Source organism: Bos taurus, chromosome 8 (genome assembly GCF_002263795.3).
Source record: "Bos taurus isolate L1 Dominette 01449 registration number 42190680 breed Hereford chromosome 8, ARS-UCD2.0, whole genome shotgun sequence".
Taxonomy (NCBI): Eukaryota; Metazoa; Chordata; class Mammalia; order Artiodactyla; family Bovidae; genus Bos; species Bos taurus.
This window is the reverse complement of record NC_037335.1, coordinates 65,273,601-65,297,170: the sequence shown is the minus strand read 5'-3', so window position 1 is coordinate 65,297,170 and position 23,570 is coordinate 65,273,601. Positions and strand designations below refer to the sequence as shown.

General features: G+C 38.4%; 1 protein-coding gene across 4 annotated transcripts in view; it reads left to right on the top strand.

The window, feature by feature from the left end:
• Nucleotides 1–23,144, top strand: part of TEX10 (testis expressed 10) — a 46,490-nt gene extending 23,346 nt beyond the window's left edge. For 2 of the 4 annotated variants that reach the window (NM_001046262.2, XM_024995745.2), the window contains 7 exon segments: nucleotides 421–598; nucleotides 4,755–4,861; nucleotides 6,149–6,282; nucleotides 15,036–15,116; nucleotides 16,881–17,062; nucleotides 21,522–21,732; nucleotides 22,928–23,144. In NM_001046262.2, the coding sequence (NP_001039727.2) occupies nucleotides 421–598; nucleotides 4,755–4,861; nucleotides 6,149–6,282; nucleotides 15,036–15,116; nucleotides 16,881–17,062; nucleotides 21,522–21,732; nucleotides 22,928–23,041 (1,007 nt within the window). In that variant the 3' untranslated portion in view covers nucleotides 23,042–23,144. 4 annotated transcript variants of the gene reach the window in all.
• Nucleotides 23,145–23,570: the final 426 nt, after the last annotated feature.

Below are 23,570 nucleotides of genomic sequence, written 5' to 3'. Positions count from 1 at the left end.
AAATCTGTATTTTTTAGTATTGTTTATATGTAGGGGCGTGTGTGTATACTCAAAGAAGTCTTTGGTTTTAAATTAGGTTGATATTATAATTGTCCCTGTTTGGCAATAGTGCTTGTTTTTTTTTTTTTTTTTACTGTTTTGCTTTGTTTCTGATTCCTTTAACTCCATCAGTTTTTATTTCACATAACACATTTGAATGTTATGAAATTGAGTGTTAAATGTTATCTTTAAATAATGATTGTATTTAGTCTTTTACTCTAGGCAGTACCTTAAGCCACACATATATGCTTTTTGATAAAACTTTTTTCCATGTAATTGATATGTTAGAATTCAGCATAGCACAGTGAAAACAATCAGTCTGCCTTATTAATTCTTGTTTGTATATCTTTTAAAATTTAACTTGTCTTCCTACCTCACTAGATCCACAAGAAGGCACTGTGGTGGTTCTCCCAGCAGAGTCTCAGCAGCTTTTGGTCCAGCTTGTGTATTTTCTACCCAGTCTGCCTGCTGACTTGCTTTCACGGTTAAGTCGCTGCTGTATTATGGGAAGACTCAGTGCAGATTTGGCTGCCATGCTTATCGGGATACTGCACATGAGGTAGCATGCTGAAGTGAGCTGTATTTCAAGTGTATAATCTTCTCCCTCACCCTTCCCCTGTCACTGGCAGTTTATGAACTGACTTTTAAAAATAATACCGCCCCACCCTTCGTTTGCTCTTAAAACAGCCGTTAAAATTGTTGGTTATTACTGATAGAGGAAGTTCTCTGGAGGAAGACTGCTCCGGGTTGTTTGTTCAGTGGTTTGCATTGTCATGGTTTCAGTCACTAAGTTCATGGGCTGTAGCCCACCAGGTTCCTCTGTCCGTGGGATTTTCCAGGCAAGAATACTGGAGTGGGTTGCCATTTCTTTTTCCAGGGGATCTTCCTGACCCAGGGATTGAACTGTTGTTCTCCTGCACCCCAGGTGGATTCTTTACCGCTGAGCCATCAGGTAGAAACATACGTGATTTGTGTAGGTGGATTGAAACAAGGGTTAAAATGATCAGAAGCCATAATAAGGATTCAGTGGCAGATGAGAGTGCTGTGCTTTTAAACTTTTGGTGTTATGAAATTGTAATACAGGTCTTCCTTTTTGGAAAGGGGCTCAGTTTAATATAGGTGGTGAAATAAAAGCTTGCGGACTCAGACAAGGAATCATTGAAGTATCTTTGGGTGGGTGTGTGTGTGGTAAAATACACATAACATAAAACTTACCATCTTAACCAGTTTTAGGTATACAGTTAGAACTGTTTGGGGGCATTAAGTACATTCACACTGTTGTACAGCTGCTACTACCATTCTTCATCTCCAGTACTTGTCATCATTCCAGACTGAAACTCTACTGATTATTTCCCCTTCTCCCAGCCCTTGTTTACCACTATTTTGTCTTCGTGATTTTGATATATTCATCTGTCAATGGATACTTGGTTGTTCTGCCTTTTGGCTATTATGAATAATGCCACTGTAAACATTGGTGTGCAGATGCCTCTTTGAATCCTTTTAATTCTTTTGGCTGTATACCCAGAAGTAGAATTGCTGGATCATATGGTTAATTTTCTGTTTAATTTTTCGAGGAACTACTTTCCAGAGTGTGACTGTACCGTTTTACCCTCAAAGGTCTTAAAACTAATAGTGTTTAATGTTGCGAGTATTCAAAGTATCCTATAAAATTTAATGTTTGTATCAGGCATAGTACTTTTGTATTCAGTCGTTTGTTACTGATTGTGGCTCAAGGCCAGGGTCTGATAGGTTTAGGCAGGAATTGAATCTGGGCTGTAGCTGGCTTCTTGTACAGATCCTCTGTCCCAATTAAACAGAAAAACCCCACTCCAGTACTCTTGCCTGGAAAATCCCATGGACGGAGGAGCCTGGTAGGCTGCAGTCCATGCGGTCACTAAGGGTCGGACACGACTGAGCGACTTCACTTTCACTTTTCACTTTCATGCGTTGGAGAAGGAAATGGCAACCCACTCCAGTGTTCTTGCCTGGAGAATCCCAGGGACCGGGGAGCCTGGTGGGCTGCCATCTATGGGGTCGCACAGAGTCGGACACGACTGAAGCAACTTAGCAGCAGCAGCAGCAGCAGCTCACTTTTTTAGTAGTTTTTCTTTAGCTTTGTTTGCCAGTCTCTTCATACCAGGATAGGATGTAAGTTTGAATGTTGTCACCCAAAGTGTGCTTCATAACTGATAATAACTTTTTCCTTTTAGCAAAAGAGAGCTGTTTGCAATGTGTTGCCTATATGTGAAACCCCTCTTTGTCTAGTTCAGTACTTAATGCCAGGTCTTTAAGAAATACAATTTAACTTAAGTGGGTTCATGTCTGTTAACTTCCAGTAGAGGGCACGCTTTTCCCATGATAGAACCAGTGGAGGATCTGTTTTAACATTCGTTTAAAAGCAACTTTGGAACACCTCTTAAAATTAATTCTCTTTAAAACTTGTATTTAGTATTTATTGGCATCAGTTATGATTGACTTATGCTCAATAACTTTTGTCAAGGATTTTTTCACAAGTCTTTTTTTACCTTTTTATTTGTGGCACGTACTGAGAAAATATTACTTTACAAGTAATGGTAATAGAAGTTTATAATCATCGAAAGCAAATTGTCATGTAGTTAAAAGTCTACTAAGTTAAATTTTGCCTTTTAGCATGTGCACAGAGTCTTAGTAGACTTCTCTTTCTGTGGATGTATTGTCCCTATTCAAACTAATCTCTTTAAAAATTAAAACAAAATGGGGGCTTTTCAGCTTTCCCAGGCCAGTGGTATTATTATTGCATCACTTTTTCTAGATTTATAATTGAAGAATAATGTTTGGTTCCTTAGAAGTCACCTGGGTTATTTCATATCTTTGGTTTTTTCTTCAAAATATCCCTTTCTGTCCTTGATCATGACTGTAAACCAGCCAGCTTTTTCATTATCTCCCACCTGTAAGTAGTCTTGCTTCTCAGCTCCATATATTTCATGCACTGTTGCCAGTTAATTTTCCTGAAATATTCCTTTAATAATTTCTGATTTTCATCTGTTACATTAATTGGGCTCTACGATCTAGTTCATTTTGGGTATTGTAGTTCTGACACTGTTGTCTCTAGCAGAGGGAGTTTTATCTAAGAGCAGATCATCTCAGTTTGTTGAGTGTGTGAAAAACCCATCAACTTAAAACTGTTGGTGTTTAGTTTACCTTTTAAAAACTGTACTTCGAATTGCTGTTCCTACCTTTTTTACCATCCACTTAGAGCTTTTTTGAGTTTGAGTTTTTTTCTCCCCCTCCATCTACCTGTGTTGTTCTGCTGACCTTTACTCTTCCTTATCCTCTCTGCCCCTAGTTAATTTACAGCTGGTTTGGGGAACATAAGACATGGATGTGGAAACGTAATCTACATTGTTAGATAAAAATATCAGAGAAGGGAGAAGTTACTGAGAAATTCAGCCTGGTTTTGAAGCAGAGTGAATATGCGAGCTGGGCTGCCAGGAGCAGGTCTGGTTTACTTCTGTTGTCCAAGCATAATTGATGAAAGCGTCCCTTCTATTCTCAGAAGTGTTCTGGTGTGTCCAGGATATATGGTCATGGTAGTTTTAAGGACAGTGTGATACATTGCTTGTCTTTTGTCCAAACTAGATTTTTAAATGGATTTGCTACCCCTTTTAGCCACTGGATGGCACAGTTTTCACTGGTTCAAGAGGATATTGGTTTGTTTTCTAATCACCATTTTGTACTCATTTCCATTGAGCATCTCTGACTTTTTATAACCTCTTAGCTTGTGATATTCCCTCCATAGCCCTTTAAGCAAAGAGAAGTCCTTTAAGTGGGAATGATTCAGAAGAATGTTTCCATTATTTTTAACTCCACAACTTTTAGGAATGTTAATAAATAGTTATTTCAGTGGTAAAAAAAGTTTAAGTTCTTCTCGTTGAATTAGAAACTCCTAATTTTGTTTTGACATTTATTCAGATTTCTGTGATAAAAATAGTAGTCTTAGCTTTTTGGATCTGATTATTCTCAAGTTTTCCTTTTTCTTTTTTTTGCTGTATCCATGGTTGACATTTGCTGTATTCCTTCTTAGTCTTACCTTGAAGAGAGTTTTTAAAGATATCACTGGAAACTGATCTCATAGCAGGAACCAGATGATCTTCATGTAATGAGAAGCTGCTTTATGTTTAGCTATTCCCTTAAGTCCCCTACCAATACTTTAGCTGCAGTATTGTGAAGTAGACTTTATAAAGCTTTGCAAAGTATAGGAATGCATAGTTATCACAGAGTGGCTTTAAATTGAGGTATTCTTTACCTAGTTAAGACGCTTTTGCTCAGGTAGGAAGCAGGAGCTTGTTTAGACTTAGCTCGTTTATATAAGCAGGTAAGACTTTTTATGAAGATGAGGGAGTAAACACAGAGCAGCTGAACCTGCTACTGAAAAGCGGAACTTCATCTTGGCCCTTGAATCTGAGTTTTGAGTGCTGTGGGAAATTGTTTGAGTTGTACCATATATGTGGACTGGTTATGCTTTTCAAGGAAACTTTACATAAATATATGCTAAAAATGTTTTCCATATTATGGTACTTGAACCCTTATATGTAAAGATGATACATACCATGGATTTTTGTCTGAGCTCTTAAATTAGACTTGTTTTCAATAAAGAAAAATAGTCATATATTCTGTGCTTTATTCCTGAGTCTTCAAGTTGGTCACTTCTAGTACTAGGTCTCCATTTATTATAGATCGTCATTTTCTGGATGGAAGTCTTCAGTGAAAGAACAGAATGGAAGTGTTCAGTTAAACATCAGTAATGCGGACTATTTCAGCTTCTTATTTTCAACACTTACAGGTAACTACACTGAGCTGCCAAGTTAAGGAAAGGAAAAGAACCTAGGATGAAAATTCTCCTGGGATTTACTGTCTTAGCTGTTTGGGTCCAAGTTTTGAACCTCGCTGCATAGTTTAATAAGATGGTGAACAGAATATTCATTTTAAACATGTTTAAAATGTTCAGTGTGTTAGGAAAAACATCAGATTTTAATTAGCCATATTTTGCTTTCCATTGGTTTCAAAGAAAAATTAGTAACATGAGTCTTGATGTGTTAGATTGGTAAGTATTATTACTGTTGTTTTAAATGATTGTACTGTCTTCAATAGTTTTGTAAATGGATGATAAAGATGACAGTGTTTGAAATTTTCTGAAGACTTAAACTTAAGAGACTTATTTAATATGTTAAGTCAGAATCCCAAAATAGCTTGAAAGGGTCTGATAAAGAGCTGAATGTCGCAAGATAAATATTATATAAGAGAAACAAGTAGACTTGTATGTGTGTGTTTGATAGTTTTGGATGTATGCGTTTGAGATGGATGTGAGGGCTTTATGTTTTAATTAGTAGTACCTGTCGGAGGGTTTAGCGGTTTTAGGAAACTCATTAGGACTCAGTCAGGAGTGTGATATGGCTTCTAAACCAGATGATGACTCTTTAGGGCATGTTGGTGGAAGTGCAGTGATGTGAAAACATCAAAGCAGGTAGCTAGGGTCAGAACACATTGTGCTGGTATTCTGATCATTCTAAGAGCTGTCTTTCAGGAGGGGCTTTGGCACGTTGTTTGTATAGGTCAGGCTAGGTATAATAGAGGTGGTAAGAGAATCAGAACTCTTACTATATAGGATAGGTAGAAGAAAGTACACAGTAATTGTTGAAGAAATAGACTTAGGAGGGATGGAATAGTTTTAAAACATTTGAAAGGCTATTACGTAAGAATACGAGTTTGGTATATGTATGAAGGAGCATGTTGTTACTCTTGTTCATTTGCTTTTTAAACCTGACATTAATTAGAATGATTATGTCTTTCACATTTATTTCAGTATACAGGTGGAAAGTCCTCAGTATAAGGGGTATAATATTGTTTCTTGATGTGTTACACATTTGATTCAGGTCACATCTTTGTGTACATAATTATATGAATTTTATTACATTGCTGGCATTTCATTTTTTAAAATAATACATGAAGAAATTCAGGGAAAACAGCTTGAAGAATTTAACTTGAAGATACATGTTTATTTTTTAAAAATTATTGAAGAATGTTACATGCTTTGTGATTTATTTTAAATTGGCTTTCTTACTCAAATTAGGATTTTCAAAAGAAGAACTGACTTGGCTTCAGAGCCTTCGAGGAGTGCCTCATGTCATCCAGACGCAGCTTTCCCCTATGCTACTTTACCTCACTGACTTGGATCAGTTTTTACACCATTGGGACGTAACAGAGGTAATGGTCCATTTGAAAAGGCATGCAAGATTGTTAGAATTCAGTTCATCAGCCACCAGTAGTTACTATGTGTTAGCATTGCCTTGTGTAAGATATTTTTAGAGATTGAGAGTAGTATAAACTGAAGCGACTTAGCAGCAGCAGCAGCAGAGTAGTATAAAATACAGTCCCTGTTCTGAACGTGCATGTGATCCTTGGATATGTGGTGTAGATTCCTAAAGAAGAGTGTTCATAAAAGTTATGCCACTAGAATAGAATAAATCAGCTGTTTGAATGATAGAGACACATTTATTTTCTTTTTGCTGCTGCAACTAAATCACTTCAGTCGTGTCCGACTCTGTGCGATCCCATAGACAGCAGCCCACCAGGCTCCCTCGTCCCTGGGATTCTCCAGGCAAGAACACTGGAGTGGGTTGCTATTTCCTTCTCCAGTGCATGAAAGTGAAAAGTGAAAGTGAAGTCGCTAAGTCGTGTCCGACTCTTAGCGACCTCATGGACTGCAGCCTACCAGGCTCCTCCGTCCATGGGATTTTGCTAGTATAAGGTAAAAGAATAAATCCATTTATAGAAAAGAGGAAAGGCTTTATGGAAAAGCAAGAGTTTTACATAGATATTGAAGGATGAATAAGAGTTAAGTAGGATTTTATATCCTGAAGATGGGTTTTTCTAAACAGAAAAAATTATTTGGAAGTTCCTTTGGTTTTAAAGAATTAGTATGTGGTTTATCAAAGTTACATTCTAAACCCCAAATTTCCCTTGAATTTTAAACTTCAGCCTAACAAATCTTTTTAGATAAATATAGTAAGTTTAGGCAATCATTTTAAAAGGAGACTTTAGTTACATTTTATCCCTTTTACAAACATATTTAAAGCTTTAAAAAACAGTTTTAATAATATATTCACTATTTGGTAAATAGTTCAGTTTTCAGACAAACCTTCACAATTGTTACAGTAAATCTTAAAACATTTAATAAACTTATAAGCATGGTACATCTTAATATCTTAAGTTTCAGTACTGTTTATAGTGAAATTAAAATTAAAACTACAAGTCTAGGTTAGGTGTTAATAGTGTTTTAAATTGGAATTATAGGGCTGATCTTTTATGCTAATGGTCAGAATTGTTTTATGTTACAAATATATAAATATGTAAAAGCATCATCTTCCCTTCCATTGAAAGGTACTTCAATGCCCAGTAGGATTGCAGTTGTGTCATCCCAAATAATGTTGGTTGGAACCTTTCTTGCAAATTCTGAGGTTGTGTTCTGTGCTAGCTAACTTTTTTTTTTTTTTTTAATGATTCATAAGGTTTTTGGTTAGGGCATTGACTGTATATTCTTTTCTTGTAACTCGTAATTGCTAGGCCATAGCCTTTTCAATCAAAAAACAACGTTTGTCATTGTTCTCAACAGGGTAGTCTCTAGAACCTAAATCTGTTTTATTGCTATACCAGTTGATTTTATTCAGCTGATCTATTCACTACTACTTTCATTCTTTTCCAGAATAATCTTTACGTTCTTCCTGTATCTTAGGGCTACATCTTTTGTAGACATTGAACACATTTCTCTCATGGTTTTTTTGACTCTGATCACAATACTTAGGTCATGCCAGGGACACTTTCTTCTCTTTATTACCTGGTGCCTAACTATGTTTATATATTGGCTTTCAAAAAATAGTGGATTTTAAACAGTGAAAACGAATGAGTTAGGTAACCAACCTGCATATTTAATGTCTGGCATTTTATCTTGATCCATAGTACATGAAGAGATTGAGGCCTTGCACACTACTCGATTGGAAGGATTGGGTTTAGTATTAGTAGTTGTTTTGTAAGATGTTTCTAATGTTTTTAAACTACATCATTATGGATTGGGGAAAGCATGGTATGGGGATTCATCAGTGAGCCCCAGATTCCAGATATAGACTTGTTAAGTGTCTAGTTTAATAACTTGGACAACTCCAATAATCTTTCTCTGACAATTTTAATTTTTCAGAATCACATCATCTATGTAAAGACACATGTCAGGAAAATGTGATTGGTTATATTTCTGAGTGTACATTGGCAAGGACACGTATTAAACTTCAAGGATGCTGTCTTTGAAATGTTAAGACATAAATTAGGAAAAATCTGAAAGTTTACATTGTTCATTTTTGAAGTTAAGATTCCAGTTCTATTTTGGATAAAATTTGCCTTTAAATTGGCCTTTTCATATGAAATTATTTGAAATATATGTAGTTTTTGACAGCCTTAGTGTAAAAATTGATTTTTTATTATTATTTCATTTGAAAAAGTTAGTAGTCCATGGAGTGGGTTTGCTTAGTTGTTTTATCTGCTTAGTCTGAAGTGGTTTTTTATTTAAATCAGACCTTTATTTTCTGCGTAGATTTTCTTCACAAGGTATAATTTATTTATCTACTTAATACATTTAAGAATTTATTTATTTATATATGGCAGTATGAGGTCTTTGTTGCCATGTACAGGCTTGTTGATTACTCTCTGGGGCTCCTCTTTAGTTGTGGAGTGCAGGCTTCACACTCCACTGTGGTGGCTTCTCTTGTCGCAGAGCATGGGCTCTAGGGCTTCATTAGTTCTGGCACACAGGCTTCGTTGCCCTGTGGAATCTTCCCAGACCAGGAATTGAACCTGTGTCCCCTACATTGATGGCAGATTCTTAACCATTGGACCACAAGGAAAGTCCCACAAAGTACAATTTAGAAGAACTGAAGGATAATAGTAAAAGTGTTCTTCCATTCCCTGTCTCCCAGCCATCCACTTCCCTTCCTTAGTTTCTAAATGTATTCTTCTGGATAACTTCTGTGTCTTCACAAATGATTATATGTATTCTTTTGGCTTCTCCTTTTATACAAATAACATACTCTGATTTGGACCTTGCAGTTTTCACTTGGTGTCTTTGTGATCATTTCTTCTAAACACTGAAGGAAGAATTGTATGATCTTGCCATTAATGATGGAAATAGTAGTTAAAAGGGAAAGATCACAAAGGGAAAAGGAGTCTTTGGACAGAGATATCATTCCCAAATGGAAGTGTCTTTTCCAGAGCCAGTGGAAGGTTTTATGGTTAATTTTCATTGTCGTTATAAAATTTTGAATGGTTTGAAAAGACTACTTTTTAACTAAATTCGGAAGAATAATAAGAAAACATTACTGTAGTTTAAGAAATAGGACAATTTTATTTTTTTGAAACCTCTGATTTTGTTTCTTTGAAACCTCTGATTTTATTAACAGCTTTATGTGTATGCCATTTCTGTATAAAATTAGGTAGAAAATACTTCAATGTAGAAATTAAACATACAAAATCTTAAGAAAAGTAAAGTTTTGTATTTTTTTAAAACTCTTAGTTTCCACACTAGCACATTGCCGTGCCTGTTCTGGAATTGTGTACTGTGAGGTCAGGAATCGGAGGTGTGCAAGTTTCGGTTAACACTGTAGTTGCAAAAGTGAAGATTGCCTATGTATGTGTGTGTTTGTGTGTCTCTGTGTTTGTATTTTTGTTTACTTTTATTTTGAAACAATTTCAGACCTAGAGAAAAATTACAACTGCAGTAGAAAGAACTTCTGTTTTCTTAAACTATTTGACAAAATGCCCATAGTCCCTACTTCAGCACAAGCAGGCCGTGTTTTATTGTACTTGCAGATTCAGTTTTTACAAACTGAAGTTTTGTGGCAGCGCTGCATTGAGGCTGTCTGTCATCTCAATAGCACTGGTACACTTTGTGTCTCTGTGTCACAGTTCGGTAATTCTTGGAATATTTCACACTTTTTCATTGTTATTTCTTACAGTGAGCTGTGATTGGTGATCTTTGATAATACTGTTGTAATTGTTTCGGGCTTTGTAATTAATTGTCCTCATGAACCGTGCCCACATGAGATAGTGCAGTGAACTTAGTGAAATATGTGTTCTGACTGCCCCGCCAGCCAGCCGTTCCCTATCTCTCCCCTTCTCAGGTCTCCCTATTCCCTGAGACTCAACAATTCTGAAATTAGGGCAGTTAATAACCCTACAGAGGCCTCTGTGAGTGTGTGTGTGTTAGTTGCTCAGTTGTATCCAACTCTTTGCGATGCTATAGACTGTGGCTCACCAGGCTCCTCTGTCCATGGAATTCTCCAGGTAAGAATACTGGAGTGGGTTGCCATTTCCCTCTCTGGGGGATCCTCCTGACCCAGGGATCAAACCCCAGCCTACTGCATTGCAGGTAGATTCTTTACCATCTGAGCCACCAGGTGTTCAAGTGAAGCGAAGAGTTGGGTATCTCTTACTTTAAATCAAAAGCTAGAAATGATTATTAGCTTAGTGAGGAAAGCATGTTGATAGCAAAGATAGGCTGAAAACTAGACCTCTCTGCTGGTTAGCCAAGTTGTGAATGCAAAAGAAAAGTTCTTGAAACTAAAAGTGCTATTCCATGAACACAGGAATAATAAGAAAGTGAAACAACCTTTTTGATGACATGGAAAAAGTTTGAATGATCTGGATAGAAGATCAAACTGCCACAACATTCCCTTAAGCCAAAGCCAAATCTCAAACAAAACCCTGATGATGATTTAGTTGCCAAGTCGTGTCTGACTCTTTGTGACCCCATGGACTGTGGCCCACCAGGCTCCTCTGTCTATGTGATTCTCCAAGCAAGAATACTGGCAGTGGTTGCCATTTACTTCTCCAGGGGATCTTTCTGACCCAGGTATTGAACCCAAGTCTCCCACATTGTGGGCACATTTACCAACTGAGCTATAAGGGAATCCCTAAAACTCTAATAGTCTCTTCAATTCTCTGAAGGCTAAGAGAGGTGAGGAAGCTGCAGAAGAGTTTGAAGGTAGCAGAGACTGTTCATGAGGCTTAAGGGAAGAAGCCGTGTCCATGACATGAAGGTGTAAGGTGAAATAGCTGATGGGGAAATTTCAGCAAATTATCCAGCAGATCCAGCTAAGATGAGTATTGAAATGATGGCTACCCTAAATAACAGACTTTCAACATAGACAAAACAGCTTTATACTGGAAGACGATGCCATCTAGGACTTGGCTTAGCTAGAGAGGAGTGAGTGCCTGGTTTCAGAGCTTCAGAGGACAGGTTGACTCTTGTGAGGGGCTGATGCAGTTGGTGACTTTAAGTTGAAGCCAGTGCTCATTTACCATTCTGAAAATTCTAGGACCCTTAAGAATTATGCTAAGTCTACTCTGCCTATGCCCTATAAAGGAAAAAGCTTGGATGACAGTACACCATGGTTTACTGATTATTTTAAGCCCACTGTTGATATCTTCTGCACAGAAGAAAAGCTTCCTTTCAAAGTATTACTACTCGTTGACAAAACACTGGTCATTCTGGAACCCTGATGGAGATACACAATGAGATTAATGTTTTTTTCATGCTTGCTAGCACAGCATCCATTCTGCAGTCCATGGATCAAGGAGTCATTTAGACCTTCAAGTTTTATCATTTAAGAAATAAGCTGCCATAAATAGAGATTCTTCTGATGGATCTGAGCAAAGTAAATTGGAAACTTTCTGGAAAAGAGTTCACCTTGTAGATGCCATTAAGATCATTTGTGATTTATAGTGAGAGGTCAAAATATCAACATTAACATGAGTTTGGAAGAAGTTGATTACAACCTTCATGAGGAGTTCAAGACTTCAGTGGAGGAAGTAACTGCAGATGTGGAAATAGCAAGAGAACTAGAATTAGAAATGGAGCTTGAAGATGTGACTGAATTGCAGATATCTCATGATAAAACTTTGAACAGATGAAGAGTTGCTTCTAATGAATGAACAGATGAATCTACCCCTGGTAAAGATGTGAAGATTGTTGAAATGACAACATAGGATTTAGAATAGTACATTGACTTTGCTGATAAAGCAGTGTCATTCATTGACCCTGACATTTTTGAAGAATCAGTTCAGTCGCTCAGTCATGTCCGACTCTTTGCAAACCCATGGACTGCAGCACGCTGGGCCTCCCTGTCCATCACCAACTCCCGGAGTTGAACTCATGTCCATTGAGTCGGTGATGCCATCCAACCATCTCATCCTCTGTTGTCCCCTTTTTCCCCCGCCTTCAGTGTTTCCCAGCATCAGGGAAATGAGTCAGTTTTTCACATCAGGTGGCCAAAATATTGGCGTTTTAGCTTCAACATCAGTCCTTCCAGTGAACATTCAGGACTGATTTCCTTTAGGATGGACTGGTTGGATCTCCTTGCAGTCCAAGGGACTCCCCAGAGTCTTCTCCAACACCACAGTTCAAAAGCATCAATTCTTTGGTGCTCAGCTTTCTTAATAGTCCAGCTCTCACATCCATACATGACTACTGGAAAAACCATAGCCTTGACTAGATGGACATTTGTTGGCAAATTAATGTCTCTGCTTTTTAATATGCTGTCTAGGTATAGGCTGGTCATAACTTTTTGTCTAAGGAGTAAGCATCTTTTTTGCAGGACAGTTATTCTGTAAAATTTCTCTCAATTCAGGTTTATTTCCACATGGTTAAATCAGGTTATACAGATGTGGCAGGAATACGACACAAGTGATGCTGTGGGTTTCTGATGGCAGCTTGTCAGACGGTGCAGGGTTTTGATTTGTCCCATTAGGTGTTCACTTTGCCCACTTGAGTAAGTGGTATCTGGTCACCTTCTGCACTCTAGTTTTTCCCCTTTAGTAACATTTTATGATGTTTTGAAACAGTGTAAATATCATTTCTTTTTGGTCTTCTCTTTTATTTTTATTTCTTTTTGTTAGTATGGTTTCTTATATTTTCCAGTGGGGTAAATTTCCTTACTATCTTTATTAATTTTGATACTCACGTTTGCCATGGTCACCTCCTGGAAGCAAACGTCTTTGTTCTTTTGACATGTCCTCGTGTTTCTCTGAGTGCTGTTGACCTTGAACAACACAGGTGCGAACTGTGCAGGCCCACTTACATGCAGATTTATCTCAGTAGTAAATACTACATTACTGCATGGACCCATGGTTGCATCTGCAGATACGAACAGCGTTAGATGTGGAGGGCCCACTATTAAGTTACGTGCAGATTTTCAACCGCACAGAGGGTCTGTGCCTCTAATCCCCTCCCCATGTTGTTCAGGGGTTAGCTGTACTACCTTTATTGTATCACAGATTGTTTCAGATTTGTGTTGTATTTCCCCTGTCCCAGCCCAGCAATCAGGTATTTCTTTAAGAAGCCCAGTTTTCCTTTAGGTGGAGAATGCATTTTAGGAAACAATTCTCGACTCTTATAAGTGTGTTCATTGCTATTTGATGTTGCTGTTCCCAGACCTTATCAGTGAACAGAAATCAGGAATTCAACACCATGGGGTTCATTCTGGTTTTCTCCTTTCCCTCTTGTACCTGCTTTTTCTGATGGTGAGAAACCTGACTTCCACTTAATATATTTACCTACTCGGTCACTTCCTTTGTCTGTGATCATCTCCTTTCGGTGCCACCCTTTTCCCCTGTGGGCATCTTTTTTCTTATCCCATTTGAACTCCAATTCTTTGGGACAGAGCATCTGTATTTGTTAACAGTTAACTGACTCTGGGCCACTGAAGCCCTCCCATTGACTCTAGTGCTGATATCTAGCTTGGCCTCACGCGGTAGCTTTAGAACTGATTCATTCAGGAGGGGAGGGAGGCAGAAGGGAAAAAGGAGGGGATTGAGTGATCATTTATTATTGAATGGGCCTTTCAAATATGATTTACCTTTTATGAATGATAATATTCACTGTGCTCATTTTGAAGAAGGAAGATGCCATTGAAAATACCCTGCTTACATTGTTACCTACAGGTTTAAAAGAGAAGACAATTGCCCTATGAAAACTCTGGGTAGTATCACTCTACAGGAGGTTCTAGAGAGACATAATGCAGATACTGTTGATTTTGAGGATTGACAGTTCTCTTGAATTTATCTTGACTATTCTTTCTCTTCCTAGAGTCATATTCTTCTTTCCACTAGCCTTATCTTTGTCTCCCCATGGGATTTTTCTACATACTTCATTTTGGTACTGCATTCCATTGGCTTCTGGAGTTGTGTTGTGATTCTCTGAAGGACTTGATGCTGTCATTCTGCTTCTTGTTTTCTTGAGATCTTGGAAAATTAAAAGTACTAGAGATTTGATTCCCATCTCGTTCATATTTTTCTTCCTTATAGACTGTTATTTTACCTTTAGGGAATAAGAGGCAGCATAATTTGCACGTAGTATTTCTCTTTTCTGGATCATGTTTTTTTCAATGATGTATTTTTCCACCAAATGGGAGAAAAGCTTTTGTCCGCTCTTTGTTTACATCACTGAGACCTCCCTGTTGTAGCACTTATTTAATGGGAATGTGGGCTCTACCTTGGTTGATTGTAAGCTACCCGAGGGCTGTGAGACAGAAGTTTCTCATTCTTTCACTCCTGTGTGTAGCGCCTGATAAGACTAGCTCAGTTTGTGTGGTAGTCAGGCAGTTGTGTCCAACTCTTTGTGACCCCATATTTGGTAGCTTGTCAGACTCTTCTGTCCATGGAATTCTCCAGGCAAGAATACCAGAGTGAGTTGCCATTTCCTTCTCCACAGTGCTCAGTAAGTATTTAATAAATGAATTATTTGGAAAATTAGCCCATATATATGAGGATTGCTTGTTTGATGCTTGCATCTGTAGAGTCACTTCTTGTTGAGTTTCTTTTTAATATGTAGAGCAAGTAGGTTTAAAAAAAAACTGTTGGACTTGTTTCTGACCTACAGTGTTCTGATTTGGTACCGGTTTTCTCCTTTCTGACAGACAGTCTGTCACAGTTTATTGGTTGTCCCTGTCCGAAGCCAAAGCTTTGACGTCCTGCAGACTGCCATCAGTAAGCATTTGGTAAATATACTTAAAATTTTTTCTGTTAACACAAAAAGCATAGAGATTCACTGGTTAAGATTTGGTTTGCCATAATCGGGGAGAGACTGAGTGTCCAGAATCTAAGCTTAATAATTTCATGGCCTCTCATCTGTGGTGAGAACTGAGAAATCTTGGTTTGTTTGCTGGCTGTTGCTAATTAATTCTGTCACCTTAGGGAAATGGCCCTTACTCTCTCTATATGAACAATGAAAGACCTTAAAATGATACCTTGGGTCTTTCTGACTTGAAATGCTTTCATGAACATGTGCTTGGTGTCATACCTAGAAGGGGTGAGGTGTGGAGTAGGGCTGTCACCTCACAGGCTTAAGGGCCTGGTCACTGGGAACAGTGAGCTTAGCCATGAAACTTACTTGTCTCTGGGCTTGTGGATGTCTCTTGTTCCCATTGGTATTGAATTCTCATTAGGTATGCTTGGGTTTTGCTTTTAACTTCCTCCAACCTTTACACTTTAATCTTTGACTTTTTACTATAATGATATATTACAGTGCAAGGGAGAGCCCCCAAGGTTTTCTTCAAGGGACTGTCACTTGTTTGGATAATTTGATAGGCACATGCGTACCCCCTTTCTTTACTTGCCTCAAGTTGGAAGAGTACCACTTTGACTTCTCAGTACCCTTTTCTTCCTGCTATTAAACTTCCAATCCATATACATTGTATCTCCAAAGAGCCCCATCTTTTTTTTTTTTTTAACTTCCACTCTAGAAATGTATGCCCTCCTTTGATTACATTCACTATTCCAAGATCAGCATTCCAGTCAGTCTTGGTCACTTTCTTCAGACAGCCTGGTGGAAAGGTCAAGACCTCAGAGCCTGCAGACTATGATTACTCAACAGTTGGCTTGCAGGAGATTTTAACTGTGTATACTTAATGTTACAAGTTAGAGTCCAGCTTAATGACTGTTTACACAGCAGAGTCCAGGTGAGCTAGTGTACCATGATGTCCCCTGTCTGGGTCTCGGGCAGTGAGGCAGTCAAGAGTAAGTGTGGTATTACCTTACTCCATTGCAGATGATTTTCTTTGGTTATGTCTGAATGACCAGTTAAATCCAGGGGAAGGATAATTGTAAAATGAACTCTGGTTTGTGCATTTAATTTCCTGGGATGAGGGTGGTGCCAGATTAGCGTTTTCCAGTCTGAATACTCAGGATCATGTAAATGTGATTATTGGTATCAAGATTTTCTTTGGATGCATGAAATAATCCTTTTAAATAATGTTTTTGGCCAACAGTAGAAATTGTAACATCTAGAAAATTTAAGAGACTTTGTCTTGAAGGAGATGTGGGGAATTGGATCGATAGTATTTCTTGAGTTTAAATATTTTCAGTCATTTCAGGTAGCAGTTAGTTGTCAGAGGAAAACGGGACCTTAAGGTGTGGTGGGGGGCATGGCATGTATTGTGGTTGTACCGACTTCCACCAGTAGTAGTAGTAGTGTAGTCGTTAAGTCATCTCCGACTGTGTGACCCATGGACTGTAGCCTGCCAGGCTTCTGTGTCCGTGGGATTCTCCAGCAAGGATGTTGGAGTAGGTTGCCATTCCCTTCTCCAGGGGATCTTCCCAAACCAGGGATTAAACCTGGATCTTCCCACATTACAGGCAGATTCTTTACCATCTGAGCTACCAGTAGTGATGGGAGGTTAATTGTCCAGGTGATGGTGTTTGTTTTTATTCTGGGGAGAAGGGCTGTTGTGAAGAGGTCATTAACCTCATTTTTCTACGCCTAGGTTGGATTGACTGTAATTCCTGACAGCACGGCTGGCTGTGTTTTGGGTGTTATCTGTAAGCTCCTGGATCATACGTGTGTACTTAGTGAAACTCTACTGCCGTTTCTGGCTTCTTGTTGCTACAGTCTGCTTTATTTTCTACTTACTTTAGAGAAAGGAGAAGCAGAACATCTAAGAAAAAGGTAACAGTTTTATACTCTTAAACTTTTAATTTTTTTCCTACTTGTTCAACTGCCTTCAGTCAGTCAATCCATAAAAGATATTTCCAAAATCTAATTCTTTTTTAGAGTTTGTATATCCCTCGCTACCTGCTTCTTTGTTCTTTTGTGAATCCCCTTTGTGATGTGGTATAGCAGTCTTAGTTTTTGTTTTTTCTTGTAAGCTACAAATTTGCAAAGTTAGATGGTATTATAAAGTTTCTTGGGAGCTTTCCTTAACTTTGCTATAGATCTGGCAAGAAAATTCTGTGTTTTAGAAGGATGGACTTATTAATACGAGCCTTTGTATTTTGTTCGGGCTTCATTAGAACTAGCCAGAGTCAAATTTTAAATTCATGGGTTTAAGGAAATTGTTCCAAGATGCTGGTGTTTTTTAATTATTACTTTTGTTCCTATATACTTTTTAGACTAAAGCTTCTAGGATAGTGTGGAAGATTTCACTTTCATTTTCAAAAAGTGTTCTCATGCTTACGTTCTTTTCGGTATGCTGTTTACAGTTCATTGCAAGAAGGTTATTAAACAGTCTTAAGAGATGATCACATATAAGAAAATAAAAATCATTCTGTCACATTTTGACATTTGCCTTTCAAGTCTTTTTTGAGCTTTTAAGTGTCATAGAAATATGTCATACATATGATTGTGTAAAATATTTAAATAGTTTAAAGAGTATAAACTGAACATCCATTTAGCTAAATTCCAGGTTTAGGAATAGAGTGTCGTCAGCATGCTCTATCCATGTCCTTTCCATAGTTAAATTTCTCTTTTACACCTCCAGAGATCACTTCTGTGTTATTCACTTTGCTGCCTTTATAAATGCACATAAAATTTTTAAATAAAAACAGTTCATTTTTGTTTTTCATGTTTTAAGAGTTTGATATAAAAGGAATTAGTGTATTTTTTTATGACTTGATTTGCATCATCGTGAGAGTTACTCATGTTGATTTAAGGATGTAATTCATTTTGTTTCTCCATACCAGGAGTCAGCAAACTTCTTTCTATGTAAAGAGTCAGATGGTGAATATTTTAGGTTTTTGTCAGAACTTGTCAGAACTACTCAGCACTCCCTGATGCTATGAAAGGAGCATCACATGATACATAAATGAATAGGTGTGCTGTGTTCCAATAAAATTTTATTTACAAATACAGGCTGCAAGCAGGATTGGCTGTGGTCTGGTACCCTTGCTCTGTAGTATTCCGCTTTATGAATGTACTGTAACTTACTGATGGGGATTTTTCCCACAAAGTGTTGTGTGTATTTAAAACTTTGTAGATTTCACTGTTAATATCCTGTAAAATTTACACATAAATAAATAGATCTGATGGTACTTTTCTTACACATCATCAAACTTTAGGTCTCATAGCTCAAGAAAAACCTTTGTAAATAGCAAGGAACTTCTCCAGGTTATAAAAATTTTATAATGAGCATCCCCATTTATGAAATAGGTATTTTGCTATTTGTCATTTCCTGTCACTTGAAATATAGGCCCTTCGTGGTATACTTATGTTTCAGAGGTCTTCTTAGTTTCTTATAGAACATTCTGCTTTGATTGTATATGGTTGGACTGAAAAAAATTCAATGTGTTTAATACATTTTGCCTGTTTAAAAATTCTGTTTTAAAAGTGTGTTGTGCGGGGTATTGGAAAGTTTGATACTACCAGGACCATATGCATCTCTGGATGACATTACTTAGGCACAAGAAAGGGTTGGCAGCCCGAGCCTTAGGTACTTAAATTTCCCTTTGGGGCTGCTTCTGCCCTCCTACACAAGGTAATTGTGGGATTACAGATAATGAGAGTGCCAGTCAAACTACTGGGAGCTTTTGATTTCACAAGTGCTAACCAAAAAATCGGGCTCGACCAATTGAGGTATTCAAAACTGTGGCCACAGTTCTCTGAAGAAACTGTTGTGTTGTTTCCTGGACTCTGTTAATAAATGAAAGATCTGCTCTTCAACTGAGCCCTCTTGTCTTGTAGATAATAGTCTGTTCTTGTCTATGGTTTTTGACTCTTTTCTCTTTGTTGTCTTGAAAGTCAGGTTATATCCTAGTGTAGGTTTGTTATTATTTACCCTGCTTGAGACTTAACTTCACTCCTTTAACCTGAAGACAAGTGTTTTTTTTTTTCAGGTATGGGAAGTACTGTTTTTATCTCTATTATCTCACCCACTGTTTCTGTTCTCTCCTAAAAACTCCTTTTAAATATAGGGAGCATCTGATTCTGTCCTCTCTTAACATCTTCCATTTTGCAAATTCTTTAACCCTTCTGTTGAGTTTTTATTTTGTCAGCTGTTGTTTTCCCTTTGATCCGTTTTGAGTTTTTACTTGGTTCTTTGTCATTCTTGCTTATTCTTCATTCATTGGTGTTAAATTTCTTGTCAGTTTGTTTTGTTCGCTGTTTCTCTGGTGTGGGAATTCTGCCTTGTTTTGGGGAGCAGGTCAGGCTGTAGAAATTGTTTCTCATGGGGTTGAAGAAACAACTTCATGTTTGGGGTTGTATAACTTCTCTGAATTCATCTGTTGTGAGAGTCTGTGGAGACCTCCCTATGGGCAGTTTCACATTTGCCTTTTCCTGGCTTCCAGCTCTCTGCAGGGAGCCCAGTTCTGGCTCCCAACCTTCTATACCTGGGGCTGAAGCCTTATCTTCCAACGCTGTTGGCTGTTGAAAACGAGTCCTAAAATCCCACGTCCAGTTCTGTGCCCCTGTGTATCAATAGGAGTTCTGTCAGTTTCTGGCACCTAGAGAGTTCACCATTCTAGCTTTTGAGCTTTGCTGTATTTTTTTTTTAAGTATATTATCCATATTTCTCTGTGTTTAGGGGGTGGAGGATTGGTTGGTATTATCTGACAAGAATATATCAGAAGTTTGCAGTTAGTGGAACTCCTGAAAATTATATATGAAATATTGGACTTTCACAGTTCCTTTAGAGTGGTTTAGAGCCATTGTTCTCTGTTGAGCTAAAATCTCAACTTCATTGGTTCTGGTTCTGTCCTTTAAATAATTTATAGTTAAGTACAGTTATTTTTGTACCATGACAACTCTTAGAAAAACCTAAGAATGACTCTTCAAATGGTTTTGCTTCCATCATTTGTGGTTCCCCAGGTCATCTTCTTTTTGACCTGACAGTTTTCTTTAATTGTGGTGTATGAAGGTGAAATTCTAAACCACTCATCCCCTTAGTATACTTAATTTGTTATGATGTAGAATCTATGAGTCCTTTTAGAAGTTTTGATCCAGTTATTTGAAATTCACTCAAGTTCAAGTAGAAAATGAATATATTGGGTCATTACAGTAGTGACTTGTTTTTTTAAAAAAACAAAACCCCAAAGGGTAGGAATTGTGCAGGTAGGAATTTGAAACCCAGGCAGAACCAAAGCAGCTTTCTTTAGTCTTTTCTCTTCTAGATTGTGTGGTTATCATCTCTGTGCCTTTGCCTCATCATTAACTGTGTCTTTCAGTCTGACTTTCTCTTGTACACGGCTGTCCTGACCTGGCCGTGTGTGGGTCCACAGGCTGAATAAAGTCTCCAGTAAGAGGATCTGGTTGCCTTAGGATGGATTCAGTATCCACCTTTGATGCAGTTGCTGTATGGGGACGTGGGAAGGAGGTCAGATGGTGAAAGGTTTGCTGCTTCTGTGTCTAGAGGTAGTCAGGTTTTCTTACAAAGTCTTGAGACTGGGACGGTTATGCACTCTTGAAACCGTAACAGACGAAGATTAGAGCCTTTAGCAGCCAGTGGACTTTTCCTCCATTTAATTGACACTTTTCTAGACTGTGGTTAGACCATTTACTGCTCTCATAAAACATTTCTGTTCCCGTTCTATAAAGTTACCAAAAGAATGATGCTCACTGAAATTTGGATTTACTGTCTCTGGTCCATGATAGTTCCCTGACTGGCTATTTTCTCAGATGCCTTTTGGTTCCTTGTGAGCACATATTTGTCTGCAAATTTGCCCTGTTCTAACACACTGAAGAAGCTCAGAATCCAGGTCAGGGGCTTAGAGTTTCATGAGGTTCTTTTCTTATTCTTTTACCAGTGGGATATTCTCTCCCCTTTGACCTTTGGTATTGTACAGCAGTTGAATAATGTTCACTGGTAGAGAATCATATGTATGTACAGGTCTTTCTGTTCTCAGGTGAACTTTGTGTTAAATACGCTCACTAGGGTTTCGGGAATGCCTTGCCCAGGAAAATGCTGCTTGCTGGGCTTTCTGAAACCCCTAAAATAGGGCAACGCAGCTAATTCTTCACTGCATTTGCTTACTTAGCTCTCAATGAAACTCAGTTCTTACTCGTTTTGGTTTGTGGGGTTTTATCAGAAAAGACTTTGTTTCTCATTAAAAGGACATTTTTCCGTCTTGGGAAGTATGGAGAGGGCCCCTCTCCTCTATGTGTCCATTCACTGACAGGTTTCTTTGTTGTGCAGGGACAAGCTCTGGGGGGTCTGTGTCTCCGTCCTGGCCCTCTTGCCTCGAGTCCTCAGGCTGATGCTGCAGAGCCTGCGGGTGAACAGAGCTGGGCCTGAGGAGCTGCCTGTAGTGGGCCAGCTGCTCCGCCTGTTGCTGCAGCACGCACCCCTCAGGACCCACATGTTGACCAACGCCATCTTGGTGCAGCAGATCATCAAGAATATCACAGTAAGAAGCACCAACAGGGCCATCTACTGCTTGTACTAGGTTCATGGGCACGGAGGTGGTTGTGGGAGGCCAGGGCTCCTGCACCTTGACAGACTTCTGGGATTAAGCCCAGTGTGGTGGTTTCTTAAGACTTCCCCTGGCGTCTGGTAACTGTCACTGATTCCAGAATCAGTACTAAAAGCCTTAAAATACTCGAACTAAATTAAGGTGGCAGGCAGCTTAGTTGGAAAAGGTACAGGCATCAGAGTCAGTCTACCTGGATTGTGATACAGATTCTATTGATTGACTATGGTGATTTTGCAAGTTTTCTTTTTTTTTTAAACCTGTCTGAGCTTGTTTTCCTAGCTGTAGAAATGGAAATAGCAGCAACTTTGTTGGGTTTTGTTAACCACAATGAAATCATCCAAGTAAAGTTTTTACTGTAACTGACATTTATTAAGTACCCAACAAATGTTAGCTGTCATTAAGGAAATTTAGCAGGAATAAACTGCAGACCTATTTCTCGTCACTTAGATCACTGGAGAGGGGGAAGAAGCTGGAAGTTGTAGGCTTCAGCTTTGTCTAACGGTTCTGTGTTCACCTGGGGCAGGCAGCTCTGTTTCTTAAGGATTCATTTGGGTGTTTTGGTCTGGAGAGTTGAAATGAGGTTTTTTTGATTGGAGGAAGTTATTAATTGGTGTATATATAATAATACTTCAGAGTCATAGAGCTTATACATGCATAAACACAGGATATATTCTGAATCTTGTCAGTAATGGAAGACGAAGCAGAATTCAGAAATAGAAGGAAGTCAAGAATTTGGAGAATCAGCCCATCTGTATATGAATGACAAATTGAGCCCTGTAGAGTTATTATTCTCAGTTGATGTTAATGCAGAAATCATGAGATTCTAGAATGCAGAAGGGCAGATATACAGAGTAAGGGGCGGTTAACGGTGCAGTGTCATCAGTGCCTAGCAGAGGTGGGAGGGAAGAGACCCAACAAGAAACTGGTAGCACTTGTGCTTGAGGATGAGACTAGGAGTTGAACTCCCTGTGGTAATTCCTCAGTTAGGTTCCCTTTTCAGTGAGCTTTACTGTGGTATTTATAGATGATGATACTACTGCAAGGGACTCTTGAGATCTTGTTTGGGTGTGATAAAAACCATCAGGAAGCAGTTTTGGTACCACTCACATTATTCTTATTTTCTTTGCAGACACTGAAGAGCGGAGGTGTGCAGGAGCAGTGGCTCACAGACTTACATTATTGCTTCAACGTGTACATCACTGGGCATCCCCAGGGCCCCAACGCATTGAGTACAGTGTATTGAAAAGGCACTGCAGCACGTCTGTTGGAAACTGTTTATTCACATCTAATTTTGAAGAGAGACTGATGTCATAAATGTTTGTCATTAAAGCTGAACTTTTAAAGAAGCTGTTTATGAACCTTCCTTTGCACTGAAACAGGAAAATGCTTGGGAGTTGCCACTGATACACAGGCTGGCTTCTTGGACTAGCATGTGATGTGTGGTTAAGTATATACATCCCATAGCTAAGTATGTATAAAATACAGAGCAATAATATGGTACCTCCTGTTATATTCTAAGAAACCAGCTGAATCTTTTCAGCCCCATCTAGGCAAACCTCATTCTGTGTGTTCTCAGTCCCAGTTCATTCAGACAGCAACAGACTAGTTTTTGGTTTCGTTTGGGAGTGGTTGCTTTTCGCCTTGGAGTTGTGTTGTTTACAGAGGATTTCTAGCAGGATTTCAAGACCGTACTCCCATTGTTGTGAATTTTCCTATACCTAAGTGGTAGTTGGTCTGAGCTGCAAAACTCTTAAAAAATCATTTTTCTACTA